At 41.1% G+C, this 15,821-nt stretch overlaps 1 protein-coding gene across 1 annotated transcript in view; it reads left to right on the top strand.

Moving 5' to 3' along the window:
- Window positions 1-15,821, top strand: part of LOC122815149 (interferon-inducible GTPase 5-like) — a 153,538-nt gene that overhangs the window by 79,851 nt on the left and 57,866 nt on the right. The window contains exon 2 of the mRNA XM_044087404.1: window positions 9,289-9,894. Coding sequence (XP_043943339.1) covers window positions 9,289-9,894 — 606 coding nt within the window. The remainder of the gene's footprint in view (window positions 1-9,288; window positions 9,895-15,821) is intronic.

Genomic DNA, 15,821 nt, shown 5'->3' with positions numbered 1-15,821 from the left:
CCTTGGGACTGGTGACCAGGTTGTTGTTGTATCCCTTATAAAGACTGTCTGATGATGTCTTCTTTATCATGCTTTCTTTCCCTTGGAACCTGATGGCGTTTCTTTGTGCCATCTGCTGAATCACTTTTCAGAAGCTGGTATAGTGCCTCTGATGCCTTGTCCCTTGCTATTGCAACTGATTTATTATCCTGATTGTTAACCAGCTCATATTTCTTCTTAGTGTAGTCCATGTTTATTATCTCGCATTTTTCCTGCACTCCTTCTTTTTGATAACTTATTGGACTTCTACCATCAGCTTTCCTTGGATATCTTATTTCTATACCCGATTCAGCCGAATAACTCTTCCATTGGTTCCATAAATGTTATTATAAGACTGACATTCTTCCTCAATTGCATGTATTTCCTCTTCCTCCTGATATTCTAGAGTCCTAAGTAATTCTGTAAACTCTTGTCCTTTCATGTCATTTAACTTCCAGGTCTTCAACCTAGTCCTGTAAATCTTAAAGCTTTTTCCCACCAATGCTTGCAGATGATCGTGGCGACCAGTATTTTACTCTGAGGGCTGACTGTTACATTGGGTAGACCATTCTAGACTTTGGCCTGATCATTACTGGGCAGGCAGAGAGGGTTTGACGTAATGGTTAATGACTTTACCTCACAGATACAAGGTGAAGGGTTTGAATCTGACTTGTGGTTATTGGCTAGACTTGTAATAGTCTGCAGACTAATAGCCTAGTATTTACCTATAAACACCCCAAACTCTGACTTTAACCCAATGCCCTTTCCTCACTAAGAGGAGGACTATCTATGGGGCATATTGGCCAGTCTTATACTTGATTTTGTCTCTCCTGCTGAACCATGTGTTGGCAATCATCGAGCCTTTTGCCAGGCTGAAGTCTAGAATGGTCTCTGGTTCTTCTTTTTTCTTGTTGTCTAACCCATGTTGACCCAGGAAGTTCTCATATCTTGTTCTGCCTGCCATGATATAAGCGTACAGGTCCCCCTTTATCAACATCAATACATGTTGCTCTGCTTTATCTAGAAGATCCAGCAATCACTGCCTGAGTTACAGGCTGAGATTATTAATGCTGCCCCGTCATTACATTGGGGTTTGATTGTCATGGGTCTATCACTGATTCTGATGACATCACTCACTGTCTTCTGAAGCCCCTCCCTCACCACAGTTCCCAGACCATTTCTATTGTATCTTCCTCCAAGTAGTACAATGTGGAACCTGAGCCAAGTGACATTGATACAGAACCATTCTAGCTTCTCTCCTTGATACGTGGGATGTCCAGCCCCCTACCTCCCATTATGTTGACCTGTCAGTGAACCCATAATAAGAACACCAATCCTTACTTCATGTTTGGCAGGTTGAATGATTTTAATCCAGCTTTCACTCCAAAGAGGTAACCCAGTCTTGGGAACTGTACACACACCGGCTGACAAAGGGACATAGACCCCTTTCACCATTAGCATGCTTCCCTGGTGTAGGCTGAAATATGCCAGGTCCTCAACTTACTTATCACCAGCAAATACCATGTACATTTTTGGCGACATTAGTCAATGTGATCAAATCACTCAGAGTCCATCTTTACATGATTGATTGACTAGCCCTGACACAGTGCTCAGTTTGTCATCTGTGTTCTCCTAGCTAGAGGAGGCAGCTGATGTCTAAAGTGGTTTGCTTATACATCTCTTCTATAGGCACAACCTATAGTCTGAGTGGAAATGTTGAGTATGTTTTTGGGAGTTAGAGGAACCCTGCAGTGATGGGGAGAACATGCAAATTTCACACAAACTGACTGTAAATCAGAATCATACCCTGTGCCTTGGAGTTGATAACCTTAACCATTTTGCCAGAGTTTTTTTGTGTGTGTGTGTGTGGTAAGGGAAATTAAACAGTTCTGATGACAGTCTGAGGGCATGATCACAGTCATAACACAGGAAATCATATACTTTGTCAATGACTTTTTTCATATATGTAGGCAGTAAACCTTTTAATAAGACATTTTTGTAGGAAATAATTTCAAATCTCAGAAGCACATGAAAATGTCCATCCAGCTATCATTTTATAATCTGCATGTCCTAACAGGGATTATGGCAATAACAATCTGAGCAGGAAATGACAAATAAAACAGCCTCCAACTCATCTTGTAGCATCTCCAGACATTTATCAGCAAATGAGAAATGTAATCCCTACCATATGCACAACATCTGCCCTGTAGGACATACTTGTCACAATTCCTGTTTGGATATTCTCAGAAGGTACCTGAAGGACCTCAATTGCCTCCACCTAACCCAGAAGGGCAGTAATTGTTCTCAAACAAGTAAAGAAATAAATACATTTATTATTCACGGTTGTCAATTGATTCACACTGACCCATTTCAGCCACATTGTGGAAGCAATGTATGGTTAAATGACGTGCTTAGAGTCACCATAGAATGCAGATGGAGGCTGAGTTAATCAAACCCTGCAGTAGTGGAAAATGAAACACCAGATAGTACATATAGGTGAGGTCAGAGAGATAGATTGAAAACAGATTGATAGCTTCATTGTATAGCGTCTCAGTTCACCACCTCAGTCGGGTAAAATTTTTGCAGTACTACTATGGATTGTATAATGAATACATCCATGGGCTATGTCCATCTCAAAAAAGAAAAAAAATCCCCAAGATACTTAAAATCTTCTACCTAAGTTAGTAGATTACTCCATCACTTGCAGAAAATGTCACTCATTTGTAAATCAAATGTGCCCTCTCATTTGGAGATGCTGACTTTCATTATAGCTGATCCACACTAAGCAGGGAAAAATTCCTGTGCACAGTAAAGATAGATAATTGAGGGGAAATAGACAAATCATCTAAAAAAATCACAAATGTGAATGTATGTAATAGACAGCCTTGGTAGAGTTCTATTCCCACCATGAATCTATTTGAGTTAATACAGATAATGTGGACACAAATCCCCCTCCTCAAATACAAAGACAAAATTGAATAGAGCATCACTCTGGGACCATGCCCTGTTATAAAACACCTCCCACAGAACCTTCCACAGTGCATGGTCATCTACCTTCCTTTGCTTACCAACACATGTAGATAATACCGGCAAGCTCCTATGACCTCCTCAGTATCTTTGCAAGGACAAACAGTTGACTCACTGTTCCTTGGATAGATTGGACTCTACATCACTGCTCTTGAATCAGAGGCCCAGCTATCTGATGAAGCTAAATGTTCAACAGCCTGGTATGAATATTCCATGGAGGTCGAGGATCAACATAGCAATTCCCAAGGAGGCTAAAGATCATGTCCCTTTTATAAAAGGAACTCCTCTCCTTATCCTCCTCTTTGAAAATGGGGATTATTATCCTAGTTTGCCTAGTCCGTCAGTGCAGGGTACTGTTCCACTCTACTATACTGTGCAGCACTGGCACTGTTCCACTCTACTATACTGTGCAGCATTGGTACTGGTCCACTAAACTATACCATACAGCATTGGTACTGTTCCACTATACTATACCATGCAGCAATGGTACTTTTCCACTATACTATAACGTGCAGCACTGGTACTGTTCCACTATACTATACCGTGCAGCGCTGGTACATTTCCGCTATAATATACTGTGCAGCAATGGTACTGTTCCACTATACTATACTATACTGTGCAGCACTGGCACTGTTCCACTATACTGTACCTTGCAGCAGTGGTACTGTTCCACTATACTATACCGTGCAGCACAGGTACTGTTCCAATACACTTTACTGTGCAGCCCTGGTGCTGTCCCACTGTACTATACCGTGCAGCACTGATACTGTTTCACTATACTATACCGTGCAGTGCTGGTACTGTTCCACTATACTATACTATGCAGCGCTGGTACTTTTCCACTATACTGTACCGTGCAGCACTGGTACGGTTCTCCTATACTATACTGTGCAGCACTGGTACTCATCCACTATACTATACCGTGCAGCACTGGTACTGTTCCACTATACTATACCATGCAGTGCAGGTACTGTTCCACTATACTATACTGTTCAGGACTGGAGCATTGGAACTGCTCCACTATAAAATACCATGCAGCACTGGCACAGTTCCACTATACTATACCATGCAGCACAGGTACTGTTCCAATATTCCAATATACTATACCATCCAGCACTGGTACTGTTCCACTATTATGTACAGTGCAGCATTGGTACTATTTCACTATACTATACCGTGCAGTGCTGGTACTGTTCCATAATACTATACCATGCAGCGCTGGTACTGTTCAAGTATACTATACTGTGCAGCGCTGGTACTGTTCCACTATACTATGCAGCATTGGTACTGTCCACTATACTATACTGTGCAGCACTGGTACTGTTCCACTATACTATACCATGCAGCACTGGTAATGTTCAACTGTACTATGCCATGCAGCACTGGTACTGTTCCACTATACTATAACATGCAGCACTGGTACTTTTCCAATATACTAAACAATACAGTACTGGTACTGTTCCACTATATTATACTGTGCAGCACTGGTACTGTTCCACTATGCTATAACGTGCAGCAATGGTACTGTTCCACTATACTTTACTGTGCAGCAGTGGTACTGTTCCACTATACTTTACTGTGCAGCAGTGGTACTGTTCCACTATATTATACTGTGCAGCACTGGTACTTTTCCACTATACTATACAGTGCAGCACTGGTACTATTCCACTATACTATACCGTGCAACACTGGTACTTTTCCACTATACTATACCATGCAGCACTGGTACTGTTCCACTATACTATACCATGCAGCACTGGTACTGTTCCACTATACTATACCATGCAGCACTGGTACTGTTCCACTATACTATACCATGCAGCACTGGTACTGTTCCACTATGCTATAGCATGCAGCACTGGTACTGTTCCACTGTACTATACTGTGCAGCACTGGTACTGTTCCACTATACTATACCATGCAGCACTGGTACTGTTCCAGTATATTATACTGTGCAACACTTTTACTGTTCCACTATACTATACCATGAAGCACTGGTACTGTTCCACTATACTATACTGTGCACCACTGGTACTGTTCCACTATAGTATACTGTGCAGCACTGGTACTGTTCCACTGTACTATACTGTGCAGCGCTGGTACTGTTCCACTATACTATACCATGCAGCACTGGTACTGTTCCACTGTACTATATCGTGCAGCACTGGTACTGTTCCACTATACTATATCGTGCAGCACAGGTACTGTTCCACTATACTATACCATGGAGCACTGGTACTGTTCCACTATATTATACCATGCAGCACTGCTACTGTTCCACTATACTATACCTTGCAGCACTGGTACAGTTCCACTATAATATAACTCATTGTCTTCTGAAGCCCCTCCCTCACCACAAGTTCCCAGACCATTTCTATTTTATCTTCCTCCAAGTAGTACAATGTGGAACCTGAGCCAAGTGACATTGATACAGAACCATTCTAGCTTCTCTCCTCGATACGTGGGATGTCCAGCCCCCTACCTCCCATTATGTTGACCTGTCAGTGAACCCATAATAAGAACACCAATCCTTACTTCATGTTTGGCAGGTTGAATGATTTTAATCCAGCTTTCACTCCAAAGAGGTAACCCAGTCTTGGGAACTGTACACACACCGGCTGACAAAGGGACATAGACCCCTTTCACCATTAGCATGCTTCCCTGGTGTAGGCTGAAATATGCCAAGTCCTCAACTTACTTATCACCAGCAAATACTGGTACTGTTCCACTATACTATACCATGCAGCACTGGTACTGTTCCACTATGCTATAGCATGCAGCACTGGTACTGTTCCACTGTACTATACTCTGCAGCACTGGTACTGTTCCACTATACTATACCATGCAGCACTGGTACTGTTCCACTATATTATACTGTGCAGCACTTTTACTGTTCCACTATACTATACCATGAAGCACTGGTACTGTTCCACTATACTATACTGTGCACCACTGGTACTGTTCCACTATATTATACCATGCAGCACTGCTACTGTTCCACTATACTATACCTTGCAGCACTGGTACAGTTCCACTATAATATATTGTGCAGCACTGGTTCTGTTCTACTATACTATACCGTGCAGCACTGGTACTGTTCCACTATACTATGCCGTGCAGCACTGGTACTCTTCCACTATACTACACCATGCAGCACAAGTGCTGTTCCACTATAGTATACTGTGCAGCACTTGTACTGTTCCACTATACTATACCGTGCAGTACCAGTAATGCACGGTATAGTATAGTGCAGCCCAGTACCAGTGCTGCACTATACCATACCGTGCAGCACTGGTACTGTTCCACTATAATATAATGTGCAGCACTGGTACTGTTCCACTATACTATACCATGCAGCACTGGTACTGTTCAGTATACTATACTGTGCAGCGCTGGTATTGTTCCACTATACTAGACCGTGCAGCACTGGTACTGTTCCACTATACTATACCGTGCAGCACTGAGGCTGTTCCACTATATTATACCTTGCAGCACTGGTACTGTTCCACTATACTATACCATGGAGCACTGGTACTGTTCCACTATACTATACCATGCAGCACTGCTACTGTTCCACTATACTATACCGTGCAGCACTGGTACAGTTCCACTATAATATATTGTGCAGCACTGGTACTGTTCCACTATAATATACCATTCAGCACTGGTATGGTTCCACTATACTATAACGTGCAGCATTGGTACTGTTCCACTATACTATACCTTGCAGCACTTGTACTGTTCCACTATACTATACCGTGCAGCACTGGTACTGTTCCGCTATAATATAATGTGCAGCACTGGTACTGTTCCACTATATTATACCATGCAGCACTGGTACTGTTCCAGTATACTATACTGTGCAGCGCTGGTACTGTTCCATTATACTATACTATGCAGCACTGGTACTGTTCCACTATACTTTACTGTGCAGCACTGGTTCTGTTCCACTATACTATACTGTGAAGCACTTGTACTGTCCCACTATACTATACCGTGCAGCACTGGTACTGTTCCACTATACTATACTATACCGTGCGGCACTGGTACTGTTCCACTAGACTATACTGTGCAGCACTGGTACTGTTCCACTATAATATACTGTGCACCACTGGTAATGTTCCACTATACTATACTGTGCACCACTGGTACTGTTCCACTATACTATACCGTGCAGCACTGGTACTGTTCCACTATACTGTACCATGCAGCACTGGTACTGCTCAACTATACTATATCTTACAGCACTTGAGCACTGGTACTGTTTCGCTATACTATACCATGCAGCACTGGTACTTTTCCACTATACTATACTGTGCAGCTCAGGTACTGTTCCACTATACTATACTGTGCAGCTCAGGTACTGTTCCACTATAATATACAGTGCAGCTCAGGTACTGTTCCACTATACTGTATTGTGCTTCACTGGTACTGTTCCACTATACTATACTGTGCAGCACTGGTACTGTTCCACGATACTATACCATGCAGTGTAGGTACTGTTCCAGTATACTATACCGTGCAGTGCTGGTACTGTTCCACTATAATATACCATGCAGCACTGGCGTTGTTCCACTATACTGTACCATGCAGCCCTGGTACTTTTCCTGTATACTATACTGTACAGCACTGGTACTGTTCCATTATACCATACCGTGCAGCACTGGTACTGTTCCACTATACTATACCGTGCAGCACTGGTACTTTTCCACTGTACTAGGTCATGCAGCACTGGTACTTTTCCACTATGTTATACCATGCAGCATTGGTACTGTTCCACTATACTATACTGTGCAGCACTAGTACTGTTCCACTATACTATACTGTGCAGCACTAGTACTGTTCCACTATACTATACTGTGCAGCACTGGTACTGTTCCACTATAGTATACTGTGCAGCACTGGTACTGTTCCACTAAACTATACCATGCAGCATTGGTACTGTTCCACTATACTATACTGTGCAGCACTAGTACTGTTCCACTATACTATACTGTGCAGCACTGGTACTGTTCCACTATACTATACTGTGCAGCACTGGTACTGTTCCACTAAACTATACCATGCAGCATTGGTACTGTTCCACTATACTATACTGTGCAGCACTGGTACTGTTCCACTATACTATACTGTGCAGCACTGGTACTGTTCCACTATACTATACTGTGCAGCACTGGTACTGTTCCACTATACTATACTGTGCAGCACTGGTACTGTTCCACTATACTATACTGTGCAGCACTGGTACTGTTCCACTATACTATAACGTTTAGTGCTGGTACTGTTCAACTATACCATGCAGCACTTTTACTGTTCCACTATACTGTACCATGCGACACTGAAAAATATTTATTAATTACAGTTCCCCAATGATGTCCATTGCCTTCAACATTTCAAGCCAGACCCTTTTTCTGCAGCCTTTCCCAGTGGAGCTGTTTATTTGTTGCAGTGACCTCTAGAAAAAGGGATCCAAATCCACCAGCTGTTTTTGTCACTGTTTCCTCAGAAGGAGAGAATATGTCCACTAGATTTAGCTGCATCTCAAAGTGCTTCTTTATCCTCTTGACATTAACCTCTTTTAAGGTCAGCAGTTTTCCATGTTTAAGAGCATCTTGAAAATATAATTTTTGGTCAGTCTACCAGGTTAACGGTTGAAAAGAAGAAATCATAGTTCATAAGAATAAGACAGAGTTAATTAAGCATATTATAGAAGAGTGCTTTACCCCAGTGATTCAAAAATAATGTCAGATAACTCTGTTTATGCATCACATAGACACACTGCTTCCACTACGTGGTTATTCCATGTTGTAGATAAGCTGGACAAGCTGAGATTGCAAAGCTTGAGCTCAAGCAGTAGAACCTACTTTTCAGTGTCAGTGAACTCTCAGTCTGTAGAGAGCAAGCCCAAGAAACAGATCGTCTGTTGCATGGTTACTGTCATGTTTCATTAAAGAACGTTGCTTTTTGATCAACATTTGTCTCTGACAAACTTATGGAAAACATCCCATCTATGTCAGTTACAGTACGTAGAAGGATTCTTACAGTCATATGTAATGAATATGTCATAAATAAATACTTGAAAATGCATTTTCCTTGGCATCTCTCATAATCAGTTACTGCTTTATATATATCTTAGTAGATAGAGTTAGATAGATAGAGTTAGAGATAGAGTTAATTACTACTAAGACTGTACAGAAAAATCTTACTAGTGTCAAAATAATGAATTTTATTCTTGCTTAACAGAAGCTGGAAGAACCCGATACCTTGAACATCGCAATTGTTGGTGAGACGGGGGCTGGTAAGTCTAGTCTTGTCAATATGCTGCGAGGTTTATCTGATGATGAAGAACATGCTGCCCCCACTGGAAATATAGAAATAACAATGGCTCCTGCACAGTATCCTCATCCAAGTATTCCTAATGTCTTTTTATGGGATCTCCCAGGAACAGGCAGCCCTACATTTCTTGCTAAAAACTATGTTAAAGAAATGCATTTCAAAAGCTATGACATCTTTATTATTGTTTCCTGTTGTCGATTCTCAGAGAATGATGTTGAACTTGTCAAAGAAATAAACAAACTGAATAAACCATTTTACTTTGTGAGAAGCAAAATCGACAACGATATATTTGCAGAAGAAGAAAAGTATGGGAATATTGATCCGGAGAAAGTCATGGATAAGATTAGAAATGACTGTACTCGTAATCTGCTCAAACTGGGAATAGAACCTGTGAACATATTCTTGATATCAAGACTTCATCAGGACATGTATGACTTTTCCAACTTACTAAGCACCTTTGCAAGAGATGAGAAGATTCTAGAATTTATTTCTGAGCAAAAATCCAAAGAAAAGGTAAGAATATAATTGCAAACAAAGTTTCATTCACTGCTTTTCATACTTTTAATGAGCTAGAGCTTTGTATTGTGTTGGTATTTTGTAAACTTTTATACGTATTAAATCGATATGTTTGTTATGTGACTTAATATTTTAAATATTTAAAGAAAAATGAAAAGACAGAATATTAGCGCACTGTCCCAGACAGCACATCGTTCTGAAATTTAAAATAAGTTAAACTAAATTAATGCAATTAAACTAAACTAAATTAACATGTAATTAAATTAAGTGCATTTTAAGTCAGTTTGTTAAACTAAAGATAATTGTTTTAACACTTACAAGATAGCTTTGTAAAGTACCATTTCTGGAAACAAATGTTTTTAAATAGTTTAATGTTTACTGTTAGATTCTTCACTTGCAGCACACAATTTCATTTGTGCAAACTGTCAGGTGGAATACCAACTGCCTTAACTGTAGTTGAATAATGGATATATGTGTATATATATATATATATATATATATATATATATATATATATATATATATATATATATATATATATATACAGTTTCATTTCATAATCTCGAGTTACTAAAATCTCGAATTTCAGTAACCCGAGACCATGAAGTCTAAAACCAGAATGCCGAAAGTGCATAAGAGCAAATTTGAATATCTCAAATCTGCGCTTATGCATTTCTGGTATGTTGCGTGTAGTGTTATGGTGCCTGAACTTGCAGGTGAGTGAGTGTTTGTGTGTGCTTTTGGACATTGTATGTGTAGGTAAGGGTAGGGATGTGTAAGTGTGAGTGTGAGTATTGGATTTGTTGGTATTTGTGTATGTGTGATGTGTATTTATTTGCAAGTGAGTGGAGGATGGCGTGTTGTGAGTTTTTTTTTTTTTTTATGTTATCTGCAACCTTGGAGATGGTATATATAAGTAGGGGTGGTGGGGTGCGCAACCCCCTCCCCCACATAGGGGGTACAGGGGGCTTGCTTACATGTAGTGTAGGGTTTTGTGGTTTGTGTGGTGTGGGTGGAATGGTGTGTGTGTTATGTGCTGTATGGTGTATGTATGTTCGTGATTGTGTGATTCGGGATTTTGGGTTTAGGTATTGGGAATGGTTAGACTTTATACTCTCGGGTTACTGAAATTTGAGATTTTAGTAATTCGAGATTATGAAGTGAAACCACACACATATATATATAGGGGCACTACAGAATCCTCAGAGATTTTGGTCTCAGGATTTTGGTCTTTCAGGATTCTGTAGCACTCCTATATAAATATATCTATATATAGATCCCTATATCCCAATTTTATATATATATATATATATATATATATATATATATATATATATATGTATATGTATATGTGTATATATATATATATATATATATATATATATATATATATATATATATAGGGTTAAAAGTGCAAGATCTGTAAAATCCTGTAGACAGACACGTACTGAAATATATGGGAGATTTTGGCAGTTGTCAATATTTTGATAGCCATGAATCATCTTAGGTCTCTGATGTGGTGATAATGGGGAAAGTATTAGCTAAGTTCATTTTGACCCTTCAGCCTTCATACATACCATCAAAACAAAATGTCACTGCAGACAAGCTCAGCAGGACCAGAACAGGCACCCACAAATGGAAACTTCAATCTGTAGTCTTCCAAGAATTGATTTGACTGTGGAGAATACCTGAAGTAGATCAGTTTGCCTCCCTTTAAAACAGACAACTAAAATTCTGCTCCAGGACTACTTACAAACTGGTCCAGAAGAAAGACGATTTTTCATTCCCGTGAAAGGGAATGTTCTTGTATGCTTTTCCACTCTTTGCATTGATATCCAGGGTTCTTCTACAGATCTAGACAATCTCCAAAAATTGTGGTGGTAACTCCCTTTTTTCTTCACCACAGACTGGATTTACTCAGAAAAGACTGGAAGTGTAATGCACCCCAATCTTGAAACTTTTCAACTAACTTACTGTCTAGAGGCCTTTCCAATTCCTGTGGCAAGGTGCATTTTTTGGTCACTTCTCCTTGTCTGATCCTGGTTCCTTTTCGTTCTAGTAGTGCTTAAGTTAAACTTGGGCTGGTGTTTTTGTTCTATGTGAGAGACAAACTCTTAAATTATCTAGGTTATACATTTCACATTTTGTCATTGTTTAAATTGTTTCTTGAGTGATACTTAAATATACAGGGAATTTCTGGGGCTTTGTCTTTTTCTGAAAAGATTTCAAGCCTGCATAAACTAAAGCACTGCTAGTGATTCCCTGTTGGGTGAGGAAAGTAAACGTATATCTTTTTGTCTGTGAATGACCCCCATCCCCAATCAAGGAAACCACAGTGAAAAAATTTTCAAAAGCAAACTTCACGTTGCTTAAGAGTGAGGTGGAAAGGTTCACAGCCCCCATGCCAATGGACAATGCTGTCCAAACTGCTGAAACCTATACAAAGGCACTCTATGTTCATCTGCAGGAATGCATGGATCATGCTATCCCAAGTACAACCGAGACTCACTCCCCCAAGAAAAGGAAACCAGTCTGGTGGACCCCTGCCATAAACAGGCTCTACAATAGAAGGAGGAAACTAGCACAGATAAGAGCAAAATCCCTAGAAGGAAAGACATCCCTGATCAGTATCTGGGATTACTGGATTATTGGTTTTACTTGGGATAGCATGATCCATGCATTCCTGCAGATGATCATAGAGTGCCTTTGTATGGAGTATCAGTTTTCTGTATTTTCTTGTTGTACTTAACTGTTTTCTGCTTAAATGCTGATTTTCCAGCACTTATTGTGATTTAAAAGCTTGTTTTTTTTCACATGTTGTACTTATTTGACTGCCTGCACTTTTAAAAAGCTGGTTTTGTTTAAATAAATTGTTTAACTGTTGCAGGCTACACACTAAAGTGTGGTAGCCTTTTCTGATCGCTTGTAGTCATTTAAAGCTGTTTTAAGTGTACTTTTTACTGTTTTTGCCTTCTCTTTTCAAAAAAAAAAAAATTCTTGTTTCCCGCCTTTCTAAGCTAGTATAATCCAGTTTTCAGGCTAGTGCTGAATTCAGGGCTGTGCTGCAAGTTTCTGAGTTACCCATACCTTACTTGGATAGAGGGATGTTTCTCTGTTCACCTGTGAGACAGGGAAACTTTGAGCAGCTATCTGTTCCTGGAGGAGTGGTTCCAGCCCAGAAGTTAGTAGTTTAAAAAACGCATTTGCACTGTTTTGTGTGCCGGGCAGCACCGGTTAACTAGGGTTAAATTATTCCTGGCTCCACTAAGTCTCCTCTTCAGTTTTTCACTTGAAACTTGTCTAACTCTCAACCTGAGCACTCAAAAAGCATCCCACAGTCCAGCACTTGCTCAGACCTAATGTCAAGCACTAATATACCCTGACACTTGACTGCCCAGCAGGACAAGGCTCTTTATCCACCCCTCACCAACCAAGTGACTAAGCAGCTCACCCTACTATTCAGGCATGACCAAATGGCAACTTCAGGTGTACTCTCCAGTCCAGCTGGTGAATCTGGGTATTCTGAGGCAATTTTACAACTGCCTCATGTACACAGACAGCCCTCTCCTCCTACCACAAAACTCTAACATGTACGAGAGATGCAATTATACAGCCAAACTGGAGGCTAAGGTCTCTTCACCAAAGACTAGAACAGACAGTCATGAGGAGAAGGTTAACACTTGCACCACACCTCCAGCCTCACATAGACCTACCAAACCAGCACTGCCAAAAAATACACATAAATACAAAAAATCATACTCGGAGGCCCTAAATAAAAACCTGCAAAAGCATCAGAGATCTCCAAAGCAGACACCCACAAAGCCTGCACCTCCCATCACAAACCAGACAACACATAAAACACAAAATCAATGTGCTGCATAATCATAACCCTTAAGGCAAAGTAACATACCTAGCACACTAGTAATAGGTGACTCAATAGTCAGGCACACTGACACCCCACTCACTAGGCTGGACAAGGAGAAGGTTACTGTTAGCTGCCTGTCGGGAGCCAGAATCCGCCACATAACACAAGCACTCAGGTCACTCCAGAACAAGTACAAATATGACTCTGTCATTGTTCATGTTGGTGTGAATGACCTGAGACGTACCTCCCTGGACTACATGAAAAGAGACATGGAAGAGCTCTCTGATCATGTAACCCAGGCGGGTATGACCCTGACCCTGAGTAGCATCCTGCCCTCACCAAGAATGATACCTCAGTATAAAGAAAAAATGATCAATTTCAACAATTGGCTAAGCTTATGGTGTAATTCAAAGGGGATCCAGTGTCTGTCAGCCTGGGATGACATGCTCGACAAGCCACCTTGCTTCTCAAGAGACGGCTTGCACATGTCACCCCTTGGCTTTCAAATACTGGCCAAGGCTCTTGCTGCCCCCATAGTGCCTTTTTTAGGCAAGGCTCAAAATTCAAACCCACCTCCGTAAACAGCACAAGTAAAAAAATGAGGGTTATGCTACTCAACGCCAGGAGTTTAAATCTCAAAATGTATGTGCTCGAAGCACACCTAAGTATGCAGAACATCGACATCTGTGCAGTAACTGAAACCTGGTTCAAGGCTCCAGAGAGCACTCCAGCACTACTGTGCTATAACTCATAACACACATTTCGGCCACAGAACATGGACAGAAACACAAAAGGAGGGGGTGTATCCATATTCCTCAAGGATACCCACACCACCAGGTTAGTGGTGCAGCATGATGCCTCTGAGATCATCCATGCGCAGCTAACATCGGGCAAATCTGCAATGCAAATTGTGGCCTGCTACAGATCACCCTCCATGACCCAGGACCACCACTCCGCCTTTCTGGAGACACTGGAAAACATGAAGGTTCTACCAAACACCCTGATATTGGGCAATTTCAATTACCCTACCATTAACTGGGAAAACTACTTGAGTACAAACTCCCAGGCTCAGCGCTTCCTGGAATTTATAATCTCAAATGCCCTGGATCAGCTGGTAAACTCCTCTACCAGAGGCCACAACTTATTGGACCTGGTCATCACCAACATGGGCGACAAGTGTTCCGTACCGGAGGTCAACCCGTCACTTGTTAGATCAGACCATAAACTAATCAACCTGGATGTCCACACCCCACCACCACCCCTAACCAAGGAAACCACAGTGAAAAACTTTTCTAAAGCAAACTTCACCTTACTTAAGGCAGAGGTGGTAAGTTTCACAGCCCCCACTCTAAAGGATAACACTGCCAAAGATACAGAATCCTTTACAGTTGCACTCTATGAGCACCTACAAGGATGCATAGATCGTGCCATTCCTAGCAAAACCAAGACTCACTCCCCTAAGAAAAGGAAACCAGTCAGATGGACCCCTGCCATAAACAGGTTATACAACAAAAGGAGGAAACTAGTTCAGAAAAAAAGCAAATCCCAAGAAGGAAAGACATCCCTGTTCAGTATCAGTAAGAAACTAAGGTCCCTCATAAAATCATCCAAGGCTAACTTTGAAAGAAAAATAGCCAAGGATTTGAAAGATAACCACAAAGCCTTCTTTAGCTATGTCAAGAATCTAAGTGGCAACTCACAGATATGCTCTGAGCTAGTGCAAAATAGCACAAAATATACTGAGCCTATCCTGGCAGATAGATTCAGTGCAAATTTCACCTCCCTCTCACCTTTAAAAGGGCCCACAGCAATACCGGAAAATTGTAGTGTCCCAGAAATCACAGAAGCACAGGTAAAAACAGCCCTTTCAAAAGCCAAAAACACAGCATCAATGGGGCCAGATGGTGTCTCAGGCTGCGTCTTCCATGAACTACAGATTGAACTAACCCCCTACCTAAACACGCTGTTCAACCTCAGCCTCTCCACAGGCTACATTCCCATAGAATGGTACACAGCAATAGTTATTCTGCTCCACAAAGGAGGGGCCACAACTGACCCT

The sequence above is a fragment of the Protopterus annectens genome, chromosome 11.part0, assembly GCF_019279795.1.
Source record: "Protopterus annectens isolate FY-2018-M chromosome 11.part0, PAN1.0, whole genome shotgun sequence".
Taxonomy (NCBI): Eukaryota; Metazoa; Chordata; order Ceratodontiformes; family Protopteridae; genus Protopterus; species Protopterus annectens.
Note: the sequence above shows the minus strand (reverse complement) of the source record. Positions and strands in the feature narration are given on the sequence as shown.